Here is a 20,512-nt window from a genome sequence, read left to right on the forward strand (position 1 = left end):
TGTCCTTCCCCAAAAGCCACTCTCCCTGCACTCTAGGGTCACATTCCATCTTATATTCAATCTTTCCCCCCTGCTCTTTCCAGTCATGAAAGCTACAGTCAATGAAGCTCAGCTACACAGCCTCCTCTTCCGTCTTAAATTTCATTCCTGTCAGTATCACTGTGTATAAAAAGGAGACAGAGGATGGCTGGGAAGTATTCCCAGCTCCCCCATCATGGCTGGTGTTCCATCTAGACCATGTTTCTCTTGTGATCTGAAAAGCTTGCCTTGTTCAGCCTGCAACTGATTTAAATGGGGAGACAAGGGAATGACTGCACAGTGCCGAACACCCACCACAGTTTCCTGCCTGATCTCTGCTGTTTCAACACATCAACATTTTAATGCAAGAGCAGCTGCAGAGACACTGGCCCAGCAGCCACCAGCTGCTGCAGCAGCAGTGGGATGTGCAGCTGGGAGCAGGCCTGGCAGTCAGGGATGCTGGTGGAGTGTGGAGACACGTGCTAACCTTTCACTGTGACTGAAGTGCTGCAGCTGGCTGTGCCAGCAGAGTTGTGGGCTTCACAGATGTAATCCCCAGCATCTTCAGCACTGGCACCCAAGAAGGTCAGCGTTGCCACGGAGTCTACAAAGGACATGTGCAGCCTGTCGCTTGCCTGGAGTGCCTGATCATTTTTGTACCACACAATTCTTATCTCTGGTGTGCCACTGATTTTACATTCAAGCTGAACTGTGTCCCCTTGCTTCACGAACCGCAAAGCTTCAGGCTTCTTGATGAACTTGGGAGGTTCTGCAGAACAGAATAAGTGTGTAGAGAATGACAACATACTTGTGAAATTTACAATGCTGAGCAAGAGTTCTGGGAGGCACAAGAGTTCTACAGCACAAAAATAAAATTGTTACGGAAGTTGGCTGCATCCCCAGCCAGAGTTTCCTCTCAAGGAAATACAGAAGATGAAGAAAAGAAGGCGAAGACAACAACTAAAACTATGTTCTGCCAGCTTTGGACCCAGCTGATTCAGACAGTTGAAGCTGTAAAAGATACACAGAGAATGGTTGCTCCACCCAATTGAATTTTGCTGTTACTTTTGAGTGGTAACAAGTAACAGGGCTCCCAGCCAACATAGATTTGACAAGCCCTTCATCCCTGGGAACAACAGAAACACGGTAGGGATTGTTTCATTTGCTTACACATCTTTAAAGTATATTTCTGCATGAAGAAATTAAATAATTCATAGCCTAGATTAAATCAACAATTCAGAACTCCAACTGAAATCTTTAGCAAATTCGGAAGAGTCACCTATGCAGGCCAAAAAATGCAAGGTAGAGCTGTATTTACTAATAATTTTCCATACAGCAATTGCTATGAGTGACTACCACAGTGACTATAGTTTAACTATTACAGTAAAAAGCAGTGTGACTACAACTCTCCATACAAACGGATTCACACAGGTACCTTTCTCCTTGGAGACTTTGCAGGCACACAAGACTTCTGCAGTTACACAGTATGATGGGAGAGGGTCATTACATGATTTATGCCTGCAGTCTGGGAAGCTACTTTCTATATATTTCTAAACTAGAAATGGTAGAAGATCAAAGACAAAGAGATCTCTTTACCCAAGAAAAAGAAAATGCACAAACAAAGATGACTTGATCTTAATACCTTTGACACTGAGTTGGGCTGAGCAGAAGTCTTTCCCAGCTTCATTACTAGCTTGGCAAGTATATTGGCCAGAGTCTCCTTTACCCACTCTGAGCACTCGAAGGTGAGCTGTGTTGGCTGTGAATGTAATATTGAAATTTCCTCCAGTTCGGATCTCCCGACCATCCTTGGACCACGTTATGTGTATGGGCTGGGCTCCCGTAACATGACATTCAAAATCAGCACTTTCTCCAAAAGGCACATCAATAGATTCTGGTTTGATGTCGAAGACAGGTGCTTGCTTGGGTTCTAGAAACACAAGAAAACCATGTAATACTCATACCTCAGAAAAAAGCTAACCAAACACACAGATAACGTTGCATGAAATAAGAGGGAGGAGCCTGTGATCCAAGTAAAAGTTTTATAACACACCTGCCACTGTGAGCCTAGCACTTGAGGTGGCAGTGCCCACAGAATTGGTAGCTGTGCAGGAGTATTGCCCAGTATGGTTCATCTCGGTTCGCACCAGTTGCAGCACTGCAACGTTATCTACAAAGGATATGTGCACATTGTGGTCATCCTTCAGCAGCACACCATCCTTGTGCCAAGTGACAGTAATGGGTTCTGAGCCATTGAGCCGGCACATAAGCTTAAGGGGTAAACCGGCAGGGTGTTCAATGTCCTTCAATTTTCTTGCAAAGGAAGGTGGTTGTTTGCGTTCTGGAAGAAAGCAAGTAAAGGATAAATACACCCCAGGAATCAACCTTTTTATAGTTTTGCAAGAGAAAAAGAGTTTTAGCAAACTAATATAAAAATCATCACCTTGAACGGTTAAGAGAGCCTTTGTAGATGCAGTTCCTACGCTGTTTTCAGCCTTGCAGATATATTCTCCACTGTCGTTGCTAGCCACCTTGTTGAAAATAAGTGTAGCAATATTGTCTTTAAAGAACACTTTATACTCAGGAGTAGACCTGAGTTTTGTATCACCTTTGTACCAAGACACAGTAATTTCTGGTGTTCCAGCAATATGGCATTGCAATGTCGTGTAAGACCCAACTGACACCTCAAGAGGTTCCAAGTGTGTAACAAAATAGGGAGGTTCTAAAAAAGGAGAAGCAATTAGTCAGGCTTATTGTGTGCCAGGTTTTGGAAAAAATACACTTGAAAAAATGGCAAGGAAAAGAAGCAGAAGGAGCACACACCTAGGGTAGTGACTACAGCCTCACAAACATCTCTTCCTGCCTCATTTTCAACATGGCAAGTGTATTCTCCTGCATCTTCTTTGCTGCTGTCAAGTATTTCCAGGATGCAGGATTTCTCTGTGGTGGTGATGCTACACCTCTCAGAGTGGGTGATGGTGTGGCCATTCTTCTTCCATGTCACAGAGATGGGCAGGCTGCCTGTGTAAGTGCCCTCTAGGATGATGGGCTTGCCAGGCTCCACATACTGATCACTCAGTTTCTTCACAAAGACAGCTGGCTCTAATGAAAGGTAAGTCACAAATGTTGAGCACAACATGCTAAATGGAAAGAAGGAAACAATAATTTAAGGTAAATGGAGAGACATCATCTTTACAAACCTTTTACTGTAAGGTGTGTTGTACAATTTACCCTGCCAGCATCATTAGTCACTAGACAAGTATACTCTCCACTTTGGGGAGGAGTTACATCAAATAACTCAAGCTCCACAACGGACTCCTCCAAGTAGATATTGCATTTGTCCCCTGGCACAAGTTCATTGGCCCCTCTAAACCAGTTAACCTTGAAAGGAGGGGTTCCTCTGACAACACATGTGAAAGTGATGCTTGTGCCTGGCAATACGTCCAGAGGCTCTGGGGTCCTCTCAAAAGAAGGTGGCTCTAAATATACAAAAGAAAAAGATAGATAAAACAAATTGCTGTAGCATAGCTCTGGTCTTTCCACACACCTACTGAAGATAAAGAGCAAAATCCCTTTTTTTCAATAATTTTTCCCAAGAATATTTACAAAAGACTACTCATAATGTCAAGAGAGAAAGAGAAAAGAAGAGCTCAGAGAGCTTCCTGACTATCATATACCCACCTTGTACAGTCAATACAGCACTGCATTCATCTGAGCCAGCTGTATTGGTAGCTTTGCAGGTGTAAGTGCCAGTATCTGAGTGGCTCAGTGAATTAACTTCTAAAATACATAGGTTGTCTGAAAAGGAGATTTGATGTTTTTCTCCACTGACTAGCTTAAGTCCATTTTGGAACCAGGCAACAGAAATAGGAGGTGAACCTGACACTTTACATTCCAGCAGTGCTGAGGAACCCAGAACACAAGGGGTTTCCTTTAGTTTTCTTGTGAAAGAAGGAGGAATGATTCGATCTGCATAAGAAAACATAATAGATCCATGGTTACAGAGAAAATTAGTAAAAGAATGGAAGAAAAGACAGAGAATATGTCCAAACAAAAGCTTTTGTAAAAGATAGAAGATAAGTTACCCAACCAACCTAAAACATCAACTGATGCTGTACAACTGCTTTTCCCCACGTCATTTTGAACAGCGAAAGTGTACAATCCACCATCTTCCTTTTCTGCATCCATAATTTTAAGTGTAGATACATTATTGAGGAAAGTGATTCTGTATTTTTGGCTGCTGGTCAGTTCTTTGCCATCCTTGAACCACCCAGTGGAAAGCTGTGGTGTGCCTGCTACTTTGCATTCCAAAGTACAGGCATCTCCTATAGTAACTTTCATTGGCTCTGCTTTCTCTACAATGACTGCAGGCTCTGGAAGGAGAGATGGGTGACATATATGGTTAAATCAGGGTTTGAGTAGAATTAGCTGTAAGTATTATTGCACTATGAGATGGGGTTTGCACATATGATACTTAGGAAATTTTTATTTGTTGGGGTGTGAAGATTTTTACAGCTGTTTTTAACATCCTTTCTGTTACCCTAAACTGCAAATTTCAGATGCTTTCCAAAATTAAGTAAAAATATTTTTAAATATTTTGAATAATTTTAAAGTACATTTTAATTTTAAATATCAAATATTTTAATCTCCCTCTCCAAGCAGACATGAGCAGAAGACGTGACAGAAATACAGAGCGGTTCCTTTCAATCCTACTGCTGGCCAACTGGAAATAAGGAACCTGACTTCTGGTTGTTGGGGAGAGAAGGATTCTCTATTTTGTTTGTTTTGAACTCAGAGGCATAAGTAAAGTATACAGCTAAATAGCTGTATACTGTTAGCCAACTTGCTAACTTTTAAAAAAAAACCTTCCATGAATTTGTGCTTTTTACCCACCTAGAATAGTTAAGGTAGCCATACACTCGCGACTTCCAGCATCATTTCTGATCTGACAGGTATATTTTCCAGCACTGCTTGTTTCTGTGCGCACAAATTGCAAAGTTGCAATATTTTCCGTAAATGTGATCTTTGTGTTCTCACTTTCTCTGATAATTTCCTCTTTGTCTTTAAGCCACTGCACAGAAATTGGCTGGGAGCCCTCCACTCTTGCTTGCAACTCTACTGGTTCACCAACCACGACAGTAATGCTGTTTATTTTAGTCAAGAATTTTGGTGGTTCTGAAGAAAAAAGAGCAGTTATAGTAAATACTCACAGTGTTTCTGCAAAGAAGAGCAATGCAGCACCCTTGGGAGCGCTGCAGAAGACATGTGTACCAGTACTTTACCTTTCAGCTTCACAGTGAAAATACAAGTGTCACTTCCTACGTCGTTCTGTGCTTTGCACTGATATTCACCAACATCTGCAGCTTCGACATTAAGAATGCGAACGCTCGTGTGGTAGTTTTTGGCTGTAACCTTGTACTTCTTACTACTGCGGATTTGTCTCCTATCTTTGTACCAGGCAACATCAAACGGAGGTGTTCCTGAAATCTCACATTCCAGGCTAACCTCAGATCCTTTGACAATGTCTACTGGAGAGGGCTTCCTGCTAAAGACAGGAGGTTCTAACAAGGGAAGAAAGGAACATTTAGAAAGTAGTCTGAAGCTCTTTGATTGACAAAGAGTGTACAGATACCAGCTTCTGGAAAATGGGACTGCTGAGAATACCTACGGAATGGGCAAGACTTCTCTCATTTTCTGGGCACAATATGAAATGAGCTCACACAAAGGTGAGAATTAAGAGCCCTTAGCTCCCCTTTAGAAAACAGAGGGGTGACCTTTGGCAGAGAGAGTACAAGTCTCATTTAGCTGGTAGTAATCTCCCATACAGGGTGTAAAACTGGCACTAGTCAGTTTTTGTCTGTTCTTTCTCTTCATATTTCAGCTCCTTGACGCAGCAATTCTCACTACGAACTGTCTTGGATATTAATGGGGAAGAACTAGCTTAGGGCTCATCTGCATTAAGAACATCATCTCTCTTGTTTAGACACTTGCAGAGAAGATGAGGGGGCATCGAGAAACAAACATAACATGAAGAACAGGGCAGTCCTGAAATAAATCAATCTCATGTTCCTGTGTATTTCTAAGGGATACAACCACCAGGGGAAAAATAGGATGCAGTCGGAGAACAAGAGGACAGCTAACCTTTCACTGTGACTTTGGTGCTGCAGCTGGCTTTGCCGGCAGGGTTGTGAGCTTCACAGATGTAGTCACCACTCTCATCAGTGCTCAGATGATTCATTTCAAGCACAGCCACAGAGTCAATGAATGATGTCCGGAATTTTTCACTGGCAACAATTTCATGGTCATTTCTGAACCACACTACTTTCATCTCTGGAGATCCACTTACTTTGCACTCAAGCCGGGCTGAGTCACCCTGCTTGACTACTTTTGCTGCCTCTAGCTTCTTAGCAAACTTGGGGGGTTCTAAAAAACCAAAAAAAGTGGGGTCAGGAAGGTCTGAATTAATACTAGAGAGAAAATAGGTGGGAAAAGAGCCAAACAACTGTGGGTTGCAAACACGGGGTAGGGAATTCACTTGGCAGTGTATCAAAGATCACCAAGGTGAGTTTGGCAAAAAGGAAGGAGAAGAAGGAGACAAAAAGACAGGAACACAACAAGAAAGACTGCACACCTGTTACCATCAATGTTGTAGTGCAAGAGTCACTGCCAACGTCATTTGAAACATGGCAAGTGTAGTGCCCACTCCTAGAAGAATCCACTGAATAGAGGGTTAAGAACCCAATTGAACCTTCAATCCCAATGAAACAAGTTGGACCAGATACAAGTTCTAAGTCTTCTTTGAACCACTTTACTGTAAAGGGTGGTGTTCCTTTCAGTGTGGCCTTAAACTCCACCGTGGAATCTGGTATGGCTTGCTGGCTTTCAGGTTTTACTAAGAAGCTTGGTGGCTCTGCAGTTTTTAAGAAAGAGACACAGTTACATCACAAATGTCGAAGAATGAAGAAGATCAGTGAGGCAAGCATGGAGACCAAGTTTTCAGTATTAACATTAAGATGTATAAGAGTGTTATGTTAGCATAAGATTTAAGTATTTTCCCAGCACTTATCACAGGTAAGAAGTAATAAAAGAGTTTCAAACCTTTCACAGTCAGGACAGCACTGCAAGAATCATTTCCAGCAACATTAGAGACACTGCATGTGTAATTTGCGCTGTCTGTGAGCTCTAGATTAGCAATTTCGAGTGACATAGTGTTCTCATGGCACAGGCTTCTATATTTTGCACTGTCAGTTATCTCTTTTCCATCTTTAAACCATTTTGCAACAATGGGTAGTGACCCGGAGACTTTGCACTCCATTTGGATAGAAGATCCCAGAACGGTATCCTTTTTGGTTAGCTTTTTGATAAATACAGGAGGAATTGATTGATCTGGCCAACACAAAAAATAGCAAAAATACACTTGTTAACTTCTTTCTTATCTTTCACAGAGATTATTTTTCTTCCCTCCCTGATAGATTGGCAATACAAACCTAGCACAGTCAGAACAGCTTCACAGGTGCTGCTTCCGAAGTCATTTTCAACCTTAAAACTGTATGTACCACTATCCTCCTTCGATACAGGTTCAATCCTGAAACTGGCCACATTGTTTTCAAAGCTCATTGTGTAGTATCTACTGGGCAGGAGCTGCTTGCCATCCTTGTACCATCTTATTCGGAGCTCTGGTGTCCCAGCCACAGTACACTCCAAAGTCACAGGGTCTTTTTCAGTGACTTTAAGTGATTTAGCCTTTTCTATGATCTGTGCAGGCTCTGAGGTATAAAGAGTATAAAAATTACAGCAGTTAGCTACTTAGATAGGGAACTGACTTTCCAAGTACTCATCAAGGTCACATCTTGTACACACCTTGTACAAAAAGCAAAGCAAAGCACTTCTCCACGCCAGATTCATTCTTTGCCTGACAGGTATATCTCCCTCTGTGGCTGAGGTCAACATCAGTAAGCTTCAGTGTGGCCACCCTGTTCTCAAAGGTAATGTGGTGGTGTTCATCATCTTCTAGTATTTTCTCATCTTTTATCCATGACACAGATAAGGGCTGAGCACCTGCTACAACGCACTGAAAGAATGCATCACCTTTCAAAATGCTAGTGACGTTCTCCAGCTTCTTGACAAAGGACGGTGGTTCTGTGATGTGAGTTTTGTTTGTTGTTTGGAAGAGAAGTCATTGAAAGAGAAGAGAAGAAAGAGAGATCATATAAAGTAATCCCAGTTGCAACACTTTATCTGGGGCATACAATGTTTGAGGTGTGCTTCCTAGAGGACTGACCTTTTAAGCTGAGTCTTGTGCTGCAAGAACAGCTCCCACCTTCATTTGATATAATACACTGATATTCACCAACATCTGAGATGTCACAGTTAGTCACATTAAGAGTAAATACTGATTCTTTGGTGGAGATGGTGTATTTCTTGCTGCTGAACATCTCCTTATTGTTCTTCAGCCACTTCACCTCAAATGGAGGGGTACCAGACACCTCACATTCTAGTGTGGCCTCTGAACCCTTCACTACCTCGGTGGGACGCAACTCCCGAACAAAGGTTGGAGGCTCTATAAAGAAGAATGAGGGGAAAATAGATAGTAACCCTAAATAGTTTTGAGGGGAGAAGAAGTACCTCCTACTTCCTCACCCCAGATACATGACAGAGATGACAAGATGTTCAAAACCAACCTTTTACTTTCAGCTCGACGCTGCAGCTCTCACTACCTGCATCATTGTGGGCTTCACAAACATAAATCCCACTATCTGCCACTCTGGCTTGAGTGATTCTCAAAGTGGCTAAACCATCTATGAAGGAGATGCCGTACTTAGCTTGGTCAGTCACTTCATTCCCATCCAGGTACCATGTAATGTGGATCTCTGGCGTGCCTACTACCTGGCACTCAAAAGTGGTGGACTGTCCGTCACGCAAAGCTACTACAGAAGTTGGCATCTGAATAAATCTGGGGGGCTCTAGAAGATGGACAGAGAAGTTGAGGCTTTGTAATATTCAAGGTAGGAATAAAAAAATCCCAGAATTTAAAGAAAAAAAAAGGCTAAAAGGCTTCCTCCCCCTCCCACCAAAACTGCACAGAAAAATCAGAACCAAAAAAAATTAGATTGGGTTGCACACCTTTTACAAACAGAGTTGCTTTGCAGGTTGCAGTCCCCACATCATTGCTTATCTGACAAGTGTAGTTCCCAGAATCAGATGTCCTAGCTGAGAAGAGTTCCAGAACACTAGAAGTGTCATCCTTCCAGACAGATCGGCTGGCTCCAGACAGGAGCTCCTGGCTGTCTTTAAACCACTTTATCTGCATAGGAGTAGACCCTTTCACCAGAGCTTTGAACTGAACCCTAGCATTGGGCACAACCTCTTGAGACTGGGGTTTTTCCACAAAATATGGTGGTTCTATAACATGCAAAAAAGAAGAAAGGAGATAACTCTGAGATGGAGAAATCCAAAATTATGAATGAGAGACCTAACACAAGACAAAGAAGGAATTCAAACCTTTGACTGTTAAGAACCCGCTGCATTGGTTGCTTCCAGCTTTATTTGTAGCTTCACAGGTGTAAGAGCCACTGTCTGTGCCTTCCAGTTTATTTATTTCCAGAAATGCAGTATTATCATGGAAAGAGTATTTGTGCTTTTCACTTGCTGTTATTTCTTGGCCATCCTTGTACCACTGGATACTTATGGGATGTGAACCAGACACTATGCACTCCAGGTGGACAAAAGACCCCTTAATGCTGTCCATTTTCTTGAGTTTTTTCGTGAATTTAGGTGGTATAATGAGATCTATCCAAGACAGAGTAAAAAGATAAAATATGAAATTCAATCATGATTGTGGCAGATGTCAGCTCAGGAGAAAAGATTCTGTATCTAAAAGCAATAATAAGAGAGAGCTCATACACACCTAGGACATTAATGCTGGCAGAACAGCTACTGCTCCCAACGTCATTTTGAACCTCAAAAATGTATTCTCCACTATCTTTCTTATCTGCATAAAGCACCTTTAAGACTGAGACGGTATCTGTAATGCTGATCTTATATTTTGGGCCCAATGTCAGTTCCTTGCCATCTTTGAACCATTTGGCTGTAATAGGTTTTGTTCCTGAAAATTTACACTGCAAGGTTGCTGGGTCTCCCTCAGTCACATCTATTGACACAGCCTTGTCCACAACTGTAGCAGGTTCTGTTATAAACAAGGAGATAGAGTGTTAACTGCATCTGTAAAAATCAAAAGGGAACCATCTCAGATGATTGCAAGCCCTCAGGGTAAGACCAACCTTTGACAGTCAGCAGAGCAGAGCACCTCTGAATTCCTGCCTCGTTTTTAGCCTGACAGAAATATTTCCCATCATGTTTCAGCTCAATAGATCTCACCATAAGAGTGGCAACATTGTTCACAAAGGTCATTTTGATATTGTTGTCTTCAATCACTTCATCATTGTCTTTCAACCAGGACACAGTGATGGGCAAGGAACCTTTAATAGCAGCCTGAAACACAACTGTTCCCCCTCGAAGGGAGCTAATGTTTTCTATCTTCTTCAAAAACTGCGGAGGCTCTGGCAGGGAGAAAGTGGGTATGTAAGTACAAGTCTGGTGTGTAACAGTGTGGCATGGAAACCACACTGGGATAAGAGCATGCTAGTGGTGTTCTGCACCTTGCACTAACCTTTCAGCGTGACCTCTGAATGGCAGAGGCAGCTCCCAACATCGTTGGTTACTCTACACTGATACTCGCCAATATCAGAAGCATCAAACCTGAAAACGTGGAGGCTAATCAAAGATTTCTCGATGCTTATTCTGTGCTTCTTACTGCTCCGCACGGGTTTATCATCTTTCACCCAAAACACTTCAAAGGGAGGCGTGCCAAGCACCTCACATTCCAAAACCACATCAGAATCCTTCAAAACTTCCATGGATTGAAACTCCTTGCTAAAATAAGGTGACTCTACAGTGCAAAAAAAGAAAGTGCAATTTGCATTAATCATACTTTTGAAGCCAGTACCACTGTACTAAGTTTAAAGATACAAATGGTGTGGCTGGATGTCACACACACCTTTAACTGTAACAACACTACTGCAGATATCTTTTCCAGCATCATTTTTGGCTTCGCAAATGTATTCCCCACTGTCTTCAGTATCAGCCTCCAAAACACGGAGTATTGCCAAAGATTTTGTAAAAGATATCCTGTATTTGTCACTCTCTTTTAGCTCTCTATCATCCTTGAACCACGTGATTTTAATCTCAGGAGTACCAGTGACTTCACAGGTCAGCTCAGCATATCCACCTTTCTTTACCAGGTGAGTCGGCTCTAGCTTCTCCTTGAAGGCAGCAGGTTCTGTGGATTTAAGAAGAGTGTTCAGGACAATGAACACAGGAAAGAGTGCTGCTGTGTTAAACCAGCAGCTAGAATTTTAAATGAGAGTAAGAATGCAAACCTTTCACAAATAAGTTTGCACTGCATGTTACTGAACCAGCTACATTAGAGACTTTGCAGGTGTATTTTCCAGAATCAGTTGGTTTGACTGCATAAAGCTCCAAGTAACTTGCTAATGCTTCTGTCATAATGTAGCAGGCTCCTCCTGTCACCAGCTCAGTATCATCTTTAAACCATTTCACTGTCAGTGGTGTTGTGCCTTTAAACATTCCTTTGAAATGTACAGTTGATGCAGGTAATACATCTTGAGACTGTGGTTCTACAGTGAAGCTGGGTGGCTCTGGATTGCATTGAAAGGAAAAAATAGTCAAGAGTAAGAGAGGGCTTGTACTTTGGGAAAGAAAAGTATTATCACAAGATAAGTAAAATTCCAAGAAAAATGAAACAAATTGCCAAACCTTTTATAAACAAAGTGCTACTGCTCTCTTTGCTACCAGCAGAGTTTGTGGCTCTGCAAATGTAGACCCCAGCATCATTTGCATCTAGGTGTTTTATTTCCAAAGATGCTGAGCCTTCTGCAAAGTGTACTGTGTACTTGGCACTTGAAGTGATCTCAGTATCCTGCTTAAACCATGAGACAGTCATTGGAAGAGAGCCTGAAATTTTGCAGTCTAGGCGGCACGAGGAGCTAATGACGCTGTCAATATTCTTCAGTGGTTTAGTAAAGAAGGGAGGGAGAGTGCGATCTGTTAAAAGTGAAAAAAATGACAGAAAGGAACACATAAGCAAAATCAGTGCTGTTCTGTTTCTGGCTCTGTTGGGCACAGAGCAGAGCAACAGGGCTCTTTGCAAAGAGGCAGTACCAACCTAGCACAGTGAAGCTGGTAGTACAAGAACTGATGCCCACATCATTGGATATCTCAAAGGTGTATTCACCACTGTCCTGCATTTCAGTGGCATAAAACTTGAGCTGGGCAATGTTATTTTTGAAGCTGATCCTATATTTTTTGCTGGCAGGTAGTGGCTTTCCGTCTTTGAACCATGTGCTTTTCAGCTCTGGAGTGCCTGTGACAGTGTACTCCAAAATAGCTGGTTCCCCAGCTGTAACCTGGATCATTTCAGCTTTTTCAATTATTTTGGCAGGTTCTACAACAGAATTAAACAACTGGTGTTAAGGACAAAAGGAAATTTCTTCTTCTGTCAGGTGGGAGACTGCAGGGATCACAGCACTTCTCCACTGACCTTTCACTGCTAGTTCACCAAAGCAGGACTGACTTCCTGCATCATTCTCAGCCACGCAGGTGTATTTGCCACCAGAGCTCAGCTGGACTCCAGTAATTTGCAGTGTTGCTAGACCGTGATCAAATGACACTCTCACATTGTTATCATCTTTAATAATGTCTTTGCCTTTCATCCATGTCACAGAAATAGGCTCTGACCCTTTCACCACGGCCTGTAACGTAACACTATCTCCAGCCAGAGCTGTCACATTTTCAATTTTCTTAACAAAAGATGGTGGTTCTAGTTCAAAGAAGAGAGACAAGAAGAAACATATTCATCTACTATTACATCATCACATAAAATCTGCTAGTTAAAAAACAGTTTTGTAAGACAGTATGTGCACTACATCTTGCAATTCAGCAAAACAGCAGGTAAGTTGGAGAACTGTTTTCTCCATTAGCTGGGAGCTAATGGCCCATTAATCTCAATGTTCTTCAAATCCCGAGGTGTGATGCCAGATAAGATGGAAGATACACACAGAATTTCAAGAGAAGAAGATATTCTTTCTTCCCAGTCTCCCCAGCCTCCCATAAATCCAAAGAAAAGACATTTTATGAAATAAGGTTTTTCCCAATCCCTTCAGTAAGTGGAGTTTTCTCTCTCCCACTGACCTTTCAAGATGTATGTGGCACTGCACATGCACTTCCCGACTTCATTAGCTATCACACACTCATATTCACCGACATCTGCACTATTAAATGAGGACACCTCCAAAGAAATAACAGCCTTCTGAGAGGTCAACCTGTATTTTTTACTACTCCGAATCTGCTTCTTGTCTTTGTACCAGCTAATCTCAAAGGGTCCAGTGCCAGCAACCTCACACTGAAGAATGGGGTTTGTTCCCTTCACTAGCTCTGCAGGTTCAAGTGTTCTGATGAAAGATGGAGGCTCTATAAAAGCAGTAAGAAAGAATTAGTCAGCCATGCTGAAAAAAAAATAAAAAAGAAAAGGAAGTTTTTTCTCAAGAATGTGACTGGCAGCAACAAGAAGGACAGACCTTTGACAACCACTTCGGTGGTGCAACTGTCACTTCCAACCTCGTTGACAGCTTCACATGAGTAGGTCCCAGTGTCATCAACTTTCATTTCCAAAATATCTAAGACAGCCACAGAATTAACAAAGGACATCCTGTGTGTGTTACTTTCATGGATTTCCTTATTATTCTTGAACCAAGTAACCTGGATTTCAGGAGACCCTTTGATTTTGCATTGAAGACGTGCAGAGTCGCCTGGGGTCAGTAAATAAGATGGATCGACCTTCTTCACGAAGGATGGTGGTTCTGAAAATGGGAAGAAAAGTGAAGAGAGGAGAAGAGATGGTAAAAAGGGGAAGAAGGGGAAGAGGAAAGGGGAAGCAAAGGGAAAAGAAAGAAAGGAAAGAAAGCTGAAATACAAAGCTTTGAAAAATTGCTTCCCAGAGCAAGAACAAAATACAACTTCACAAGAGATCAGCAATAATCAGCAAAGAGATAATCTTTGCTGAGCTGTAGCTTCTGTGGCTTTTCTTTCCCTCTTCATCCATCTCTCTCCTGCAGGCAGGAGCAATTCTTGATTTTCTCTGGTGAAACAAATATTGAAGTAACACGGTGCACTGTAAGGCAGCGGGGAAAAGACTTTACAAAGAATGGACCAGGTGGCAGGTCTGAGAAGAATTCACAGTGTAATTACAGCCCAAAGAAGTCTTTTGCCTGTGAAAGAAGAATTGGGGAACCCAAGCAGACAAAAGGTAAAGGGGGAATAGAGCTATCTTACCTCTGACTGTGACGCTGGCAGAAGAGGAGCTGCTTCCTGCCTCGTTTGAAGCAGTACACACATAGTGGCCTGAGTCCTTGAGCTTAGCCAAAGGAATCTCAAGCGAGGCTATTTTGTCTTCAAAGTAAATCTTATAATCTTTGCCTGGAGGGATTTTGTTTCCATCCTTTGTCCACACTACAGTTACTTTCCTGTCTTCATCCACCTGACATTCAAGGCGTATTTTCTTATTAACTGCTGACTGTACTGACTGCAAATCTTTAATGAAGTGGGGCTTGTCTATAATAACCATTTCAGTCTGGCAAATGTCAGCCCCAAACTTGTTGGAAGCTTTGCAAGTGTAAACCCCTCTGTCACTAGCGGTAAGAAGGGAAATTTCTAAAACATGTTTATTTTCCACTTTGGAGATCTTATGGTGGTCTGAAGGTGAAATAGTTGTTCCATCTTTCTGCCAGGTGATGTCGATGACTGGAGTGCCCGAAACAGTACACAGGAACTTGGCACTTTTGCCAACAAAAGTAGTAATAGGTTCAGGTCTGGTAAGAAACGTTGGTGGTAATGCCTCTGCAAAACAAAGGGGTTCAGTGTTATCAAGAGGTGAGGAACAGAGCCACATTTGCTAGGGACAGAGAGCAAGAGAGGCCAGCTTGTCACTGGACACTCTTCAGCAAAAGGAAACAGCAGTGAAGGAAACAAGAGGTGTTAAAGATGATAAATTTTGGCTATGGGTTTTGTACTTCTTCAGTCTATGTATTGCTCTAGAGCTTGAAGGCATTTTGAATCTCTGGGGCAATGTACGAACTAAAGGAAAATTAACAAAAAGCCAGAAATTTCTCCCCCAAGATTTACATGTTTGTGCACTGTTCTCTCAAGATGGGCAAGTCTGCTTGCATTTCACTGTTCATGGACTTTTTTCTAGTCTCTAGCACCCAGCACTTCGCAAAGACCACATAAGGACTCCTCCCAGAAAGAGAAAAGTCAGAATAAATAAGGTCATCACACAAGAAGCACCCAAAAGATGGTGGGGTTTTTTTTTGTTTTAAGAAAAACAAAAGCTCTCAATAGACAAAAAGTTTGAAAATTTAAACCCTTTAAACCTTCTGTTGTTTAAGAAGATCTGTTTCCCCAGTCAGAGTTCCCCTTTGGCCACAGCACAAAGATGTTCAGGTATGCAGATCTGCATAACCTACGTCACAAGTATAGTTGCAGGATAAATTTAGGGTGTTAGCATAATCGCACAGTGACTATTACACCAAGAAATCAGATTTAAAAGTGTTTCTTTTCTTTTTTTGTGGTCTGGAAGTTAAATAAACCCTCTTCAAGAATGTATTCACAAAGCAATCTCATGTTGTTTCTTCCTGCTCTTTTTCTCCCTTCTTTCTTTCCCTCTGAAACTTTTTCACACCGATTCCCTTCTCTTCATACAGAAAGCACCTAAAAGCAGCATTCTCAAAAGTTATTCCTTTTCTATGCTTGTGCCTGCCAAAATTAGGTATGGATTATGTATTATAATGGCAACCAAGAGCCATAAACATGTGCAAGTATAGCAGTGAAAGCATTACAATACACCAAGATATTTTATGGAAAAGGAGAAGTGTTTGAAAGTCTGTACTTACCAGTTACCGTTAGAACAGCCGTAGAGCTAACACTGCCATGCTGGTTGGAAGCCTTACAGCTATATTCCCCACAGTCAACAACTTGAGGCCTTGGGATCTCTAGTGTGGAGAGGTAGTTGGAGGTGCGAATGGAGTATTTGTCCCCATCATATATCTCTCGTCCAGCTTTGTACCACTGGAACTTGACATTGGGAGCCATCTCTACCTCACAGGTAAACTTGGCCACGTGATTTACAGCCACTTCCAAGGGTTCAAGCCTTCTCCTCAGGATCGGTGCAACTGAAATTAGAAGCAGACAGTAACTCAAAACTCTGCCTCCTGACATTCTGAAATTAAGTGATTGACTGACTGAAAAAAAACCCAAAAAGGTGACATACTTGCAATTCACATAAAGTGACTGTAAAAGAAAAAAATATCTGTAAGAAAAGAAAGCAGTACTAGACTCAGTGGACAGACAGTCTTACAGTGCATAATCACATCAGGAAACAGTGGTGACACTGGAAAAACAAAGTGAAATATCAATGCACAATAGCAATAGGATACAAATATAAAGTAACCTATCCTGGAGTTGTGAGAAATTATGGTGTGAATGAGAAATGGTGGTGAATTTGTGCAATGACTCTAAGGAGTGAGACAGGGTGCAGCAGTGAGAAAAATGGGAGGAGCAGGTCCACTTCTCAGGCAAGAATAGGATAAATGGTAGGGATTGAGATACAGCTTTGTCCTGACCATGCTAGTGCATTGAAACAACAAAGTTCCTGACCAAAGACTGGGGTAATGAAAGTGAGAGGCCTTGCAATGTGATAAAAGGACACCATCATTCCAGAGAGAGGGGGGCCCTCTGATTAGTGGCATGATGGTATTAATATTGTATCTCTGTCCAAAGATACACTTAGAAGGAGCGGTTCATTAGTAGAGCAGTGCATTAAAGGGATTATTTTATCCCCATAATCCAACCTCTTTTAACAACTGTGAGTTTTGCTGCTGTTGTTCTTTTTCCACCTTGATTCAGCGCCTCACAGATGTACTCTCCTTGGTGAATGTCCCCGCACACTTTGCTTATTACTAGTGTGTACGTGTCCTGATCTTGCAAACACTTGAATTTGTTGCCTGAAGAGACCAGTTTACCCTCAAAGTACCAGTTCACCTCTCTGACATTTGTAATGACAGACACCAGCCTGACACTCTCCTCTTCCTCCACAACAGTGTCAACCAGTTTGCTGTGTATGATGGGATAACTTTCTTTGCCCAGCTCATCCTCTTGCTTTCCAGCTCTAGTTTCCAGACCCTCTCTGACCTCTTCCCCACACTTTTCTTCCCTTTTCTCTTTTATTTTCAGTATTTCTGTGGGTGTCTTAGTAAGAACATCTGCAGAGGCTGCATCAGCAGTGGCTACAGCTGCACCCACATCCTTGATTTGACCATGCTCAGTCACAGTGTTGATAACTTGTGCAGACAAACAGTGTTCCAGTGGTATTTCTTGCTCCATAGTCCTCTCAGCCTGCTGGGGCTCCAGCTCAAAGATTTCGTCACAGGATTTTCCTGAGAGAATTGTACTGGCAGAGAATGGCAGTGCTTTAGATTTTTCACCAGTCAGGGAACATTTATCTTCACAAAGAAAGGAATAGAAAACTTCCTTCAAGACTGTTTTCTGGTCAGCTGTCTGAATGTTGACTTCTCCCAAGGAGACTTGGATTTCTATGGGACTGCATTTTCCTGTGGTCACAACATACGTGCACAAGGTATGTGTATTCTCCTTGGTGATGTTTATTGCCTGTACTTTAACATCTTCCTTATCAGCCAACCATTCTGAAAATAAGAGGTTTTTCTCACTTACAACTGCAGCTTTCAGTGCATTTCTGATTTGAGACTTTATGTCTAAGCTGCAGCTCTTGGGAACCAGAGCAGTGAGCTCACCGTCTTTGGAAAGATCAACATGTTCTTCCCCCATGGACTGTTTTTCTTCCAGCAGCAAGGGAAATCTCACAGCCTGTCCCTCATGTATTCTTGCAGCAAAATCTTCCTTTGCTGTTTCCAGGAAAGAAATGTTCTCCAGGGGGATAGTTTGGCCCCCAGTGAAGGCCGACTCAGAGAGAAACCTGGGTTCAGCCTTCAGCTCACCTTGTGCTATCTGAAAGGCCTCAATGATTTGGATTTGATCACCATCCATGGCATGGCTCTCAGTGGTGCTTGGCACCTGTAGAAGGGTTTGGGAAGCCTCTGTCTTCAGAGCAGCCAGTTGCTCCGCTGCCTTAGGGATGATTTTCTCTTTGGGCATGAGTATCTGTGCAGCTACAATCCCAAGGCACCCTGGCAGTTGTGTCTCCATCACTGCTGCAGGCACCACGCCCTGGGGGCCAGCAAGGAAGGTTTGCAGAGGCTCTGCCAGAAGCCCACTGCTCTCTTGTATTGTGGCTGCCTGGGTGAACATCTCTTCAACACTCTGTGCTGCCAGACAGGTTGGTGGCAGGCCAGGCAAGATGTCCTCCCTGGGCAGCATGTATACTGCCTGGGTCATCTGGAGCTGAAGGAGGGTTGAAGGCTCCCTCATGGGCTCAAGACTCAGCGCTCCTTCCATTGCAGGAAGCTCACCAGCCTCCTCGTAGAAAAGGGGGCTTTGGTCCTCTGCCACTGCAGAGTGCTGCAAGGCCTGGCTCTGCCCGCACACAACACGTTCCTCGGGCATCACAAGGAGCTCAGCAGAGCACGTGGCCTCACCCAGGGCACTCATGGCCCTGCACGTGTAGAGCCCAGTGTCCTCCTCCACACAGTCCCACACCGTCAGAGAGCCCGAGCCGTCAGGGCGGTGAGCAATGGAGTGACGTGCATCAGAGAAGAGCTGCTCGCTCCCCTTGGACCACAGCACGTCGGGGCATGGCTTCCCCACCACTGTGTACTCAAAGACTGCCGTGAAGCCTGGTGCACACCGCACGCTGTCCGGCTCCCTGGCAAAGCAAGGGAATCCCGGCTTCCTCTGGCGCACGTGGAGCTGGGCGCTGCAGCTGGTCTCACCATGTACATTGCTGGCCACGCATGTATACTCACCCTCATCCTGCACACCTGCATATGGGAGGATGAGGCTGTGGTCATTGCCTGCAAATACTAACTTACAGTCTGTGCATGGGGTTAGCTTCGTACTGTTGAGAAACCACTGGATTTTGGGTGTGGGGCTGCCAGTAACAGTAACAGAGAGCCTAGCTACATCTCCCTGCCAGACTTCAACATCTGAGACCTGTTTGAGGAAAACAGGGGCTTTGCCTTCATCCTCAATTTTCATCTTTGCTTTGCTGAAATAAACTGGTTTTCCAAGCTCAAATTCAAGTGTTTTCTCTCTATCAGGCAACTGAAGGCCGCTGCTGTAGCCTTCATTTCTTCCTTCCTCAGAAGAGACAATAAGAGACCTAGTGATGTCTGTATGGAAAAAAATTGTTTAGTTTTACTAGAATATTTATGAGAACACTCATAGATAGAAATACACAGTGTTAGGGCAACTATTTTTCTGTAGCTGGAGGCTTTCTTAATACTATACAGCAGCTACCAATGAACAGGAGGTCTGTGTTGTTGCCTTGATGCCACACCTTAGTAAGACATGCTGTGTTGTCAGGTTGCTTAAGAATTTCCTATCTTGATCAGGACGGGTGTCTTTAAACCTGACATCACAGTATGGGTTAGGCATACTCCTCCAGAGTGCACTGTGCAAGTAACAATCAAGCAACATTGATGCATTTCACAGATACAATTAAAGTGGTATGTGCCATACGTATTTGTATGTACACCTATGCAAACAAGTACAGCAGAATAGTGCTAAGACCCTGATTTAATTCAAAACAACAACAAAAAAAATCAGAACGACACAATTAGGATTGAATCCCCATCCCCCTCCCCCAAACCAACCAATAAACCCACAAGCTTTTCAGCACACTAACCTTTCTTCTGATGCAAAGTTCATCTCTTTAAACTCTATCTTTTGTCTAGCACACCAAAAGATTACCTCTACCTCTACCAGCTTTGTCCTGGTTTTGTCATTACACCCTTAACTTTACAGCATCATTATTACAAACATCACAAGTTTAATCCGTTGATTTAATATAATTGATTTAAATCTCTGCTTTTGAACTCCTCCTTGTCAAGATGCAGGATATTAAAACTCTCACAATGTCAGAGAAAATGAGAACAGACTTCTAAGATTTTTTTGTTTTCTTGCCTTTGTGAAATAATAGATATATGCGTTGGACAACTTTAACTCAATAGTAGTTTCAAAATTAGAGGAAGCAGAGGTAAAGAACATCTCTGCAGATATTTGACAACAGAAACATCAGTGAAATATGAAATTTCCAGGAATGGAACAATTAATGAAAAGCATGGTGGAAGGAAAACCTTTGGAAATCAAATGCAGTTGTCCTCACTGAGTCAAGTTTGCTCAGTCAAGACCCAGAGTATTTGATGCTGGAAAGGTATGAGCTTAAAAG

General features: G+C 42.7%; 1 protein-coding gene across 32 annotated transcripts in view; it reads right to left on the bottom strand.

The window, feature by feature from the left end:
* TTN (titin) overlaps positions 1 to 20,512 on the bottom strand; it is a 239,931-nt gene that overhangs the window by 169,259 nt on the left and 50,160 nt on the right. For 31 of the 32 annotated variants that reach the window (XM_088058544.1, XM_088058541.1, XM_088058539.1 and 28 more), the window contains 31 exons: positions 16,044 to 16,322; positions 14,428 to 14,991; positions 13,674 to 13,955; positions 13,288 to 13,566; positions 12,638 to 12,916; positions 12,263 to 12,541; positions 11,854 to 12,141; positions 11,457 to 11,735; positions 11,075 to 11,356; positions 10,688 to 10,966; positions 10,299 to 10,577; positions 9,926 to 10,204; positions 9,520 to 9,807; positions 9,142 to 9,420; positions 8,700 to 8,981; positions 8,300 to 8,578; positions 7,879 to 8,157; positions 7,506 to 7,784; positions 7,117 to 7,404; positions 6,650 to 6,928; positions 6,160 to 6,441; positions 5,301 to 5,579; positions 4,912 to 5,193; positions 4,113 to 4,391; positions 3,700 to 3,987; positions 3,219 to 3,497; positions 2,842 to 3,120; positions 2,462 to 2,740; positions 2,072 to 2,359; positions 1,661 to 1,948; positions 506 to 787 (listed from right to left, as the gene is read on the bottom strand). In XM_088058544.1, the coding sequence (XP_087914670.1) occupies positions 506 to 787; positions 1,661 to 1,948; positions 2,072 to 2,359; positions 2,462 to 2,740; positions 2,842 to 3,120; positions 3,219 to 3,497; positions 3,700 to 3,987; positions 4,113 to 4,391; positions 4,912 to 5,193; positions 5,301 to 5,579; positions 6,160 to 6,441; positions 6,650 to 6,928; positions 7,117 to 7,404; positions 7,506 to 7,784; positions 7,879 to 8,157; positions 8,300 to 8,578; positions 8,700 to 8,981; positions 9,142 to 9,420; positions 9,520 to 9,807; positions 9,926 to 10,204; positions 10,299 to 10,577; positions 10,688 to 10,966; positions 11,075 to 11,356; positions 11,457 to 11,735; positions 11,854 to 12,141; positions 12,263 to 12,541; positions 12,638 to 12,916; positions 13,288 to 13,566; positions 13,674 to 13,955; positions 14,428 to 14,991; positions 16,044 to 16,322 (9,006 nt within the window). The remainder of the gene's footprint in view (positions 1 to 505; positions 788 to 1,660; positions 1,949 to 2,071; positions 2,360 to 2,461; positions 2,741 to 2,841; positions 3,121 to 3,218; positions 3,498 to 3,699; positions 3,988 to 4,112; positions 4,392 to 4,911; positions 5,194 to 5,300; positions 5,580 to 6,159; positions 6,442 to 6,649; positions 6,929 to 7,116; positions 7,405 to 7,505; positions 7,785 to 7,878; positions 8,158 to 8,299; positions 8,579 to 8,699; positions 8,982 to 9,141; positions 9,421 to 9,519; positions 9,808 to 9,925; positions 10,205 to 10,298; positions 10,578 to 10,687; positions 10,967 to 11,074; positions 11,357 to 11,456; positions 11,736 to 11,853; positions 12,142 to 12,262; positions 12,542 to 12,637; positions 12,917 to 13,287; positions 13,567 to 13,673; positions 13,956 to 14,427; positions 14,992 to 16,043; positions 16,323 to 20,512) is intronic. The other variant, XM_088058558.1, reaches the window with a different exon arrangement.

Source organism: Pseudopodoces humilis, chromosome 8 (genome assembly GCF_049639895.1).
Source record: "Pseudopodoces humilis isolate 2021_Gansu_Grassland_sample_001 chromosome 8, ASM4963989v1, whole genome shotgun sequence".
In the NCBI taxonomy this organism is placed as follows: Eukaryota; Metazoa; Chordata; class Aves; order Passeriformes; family Paridae; genus Pseudopodoces; species Pseudopodoces humilis.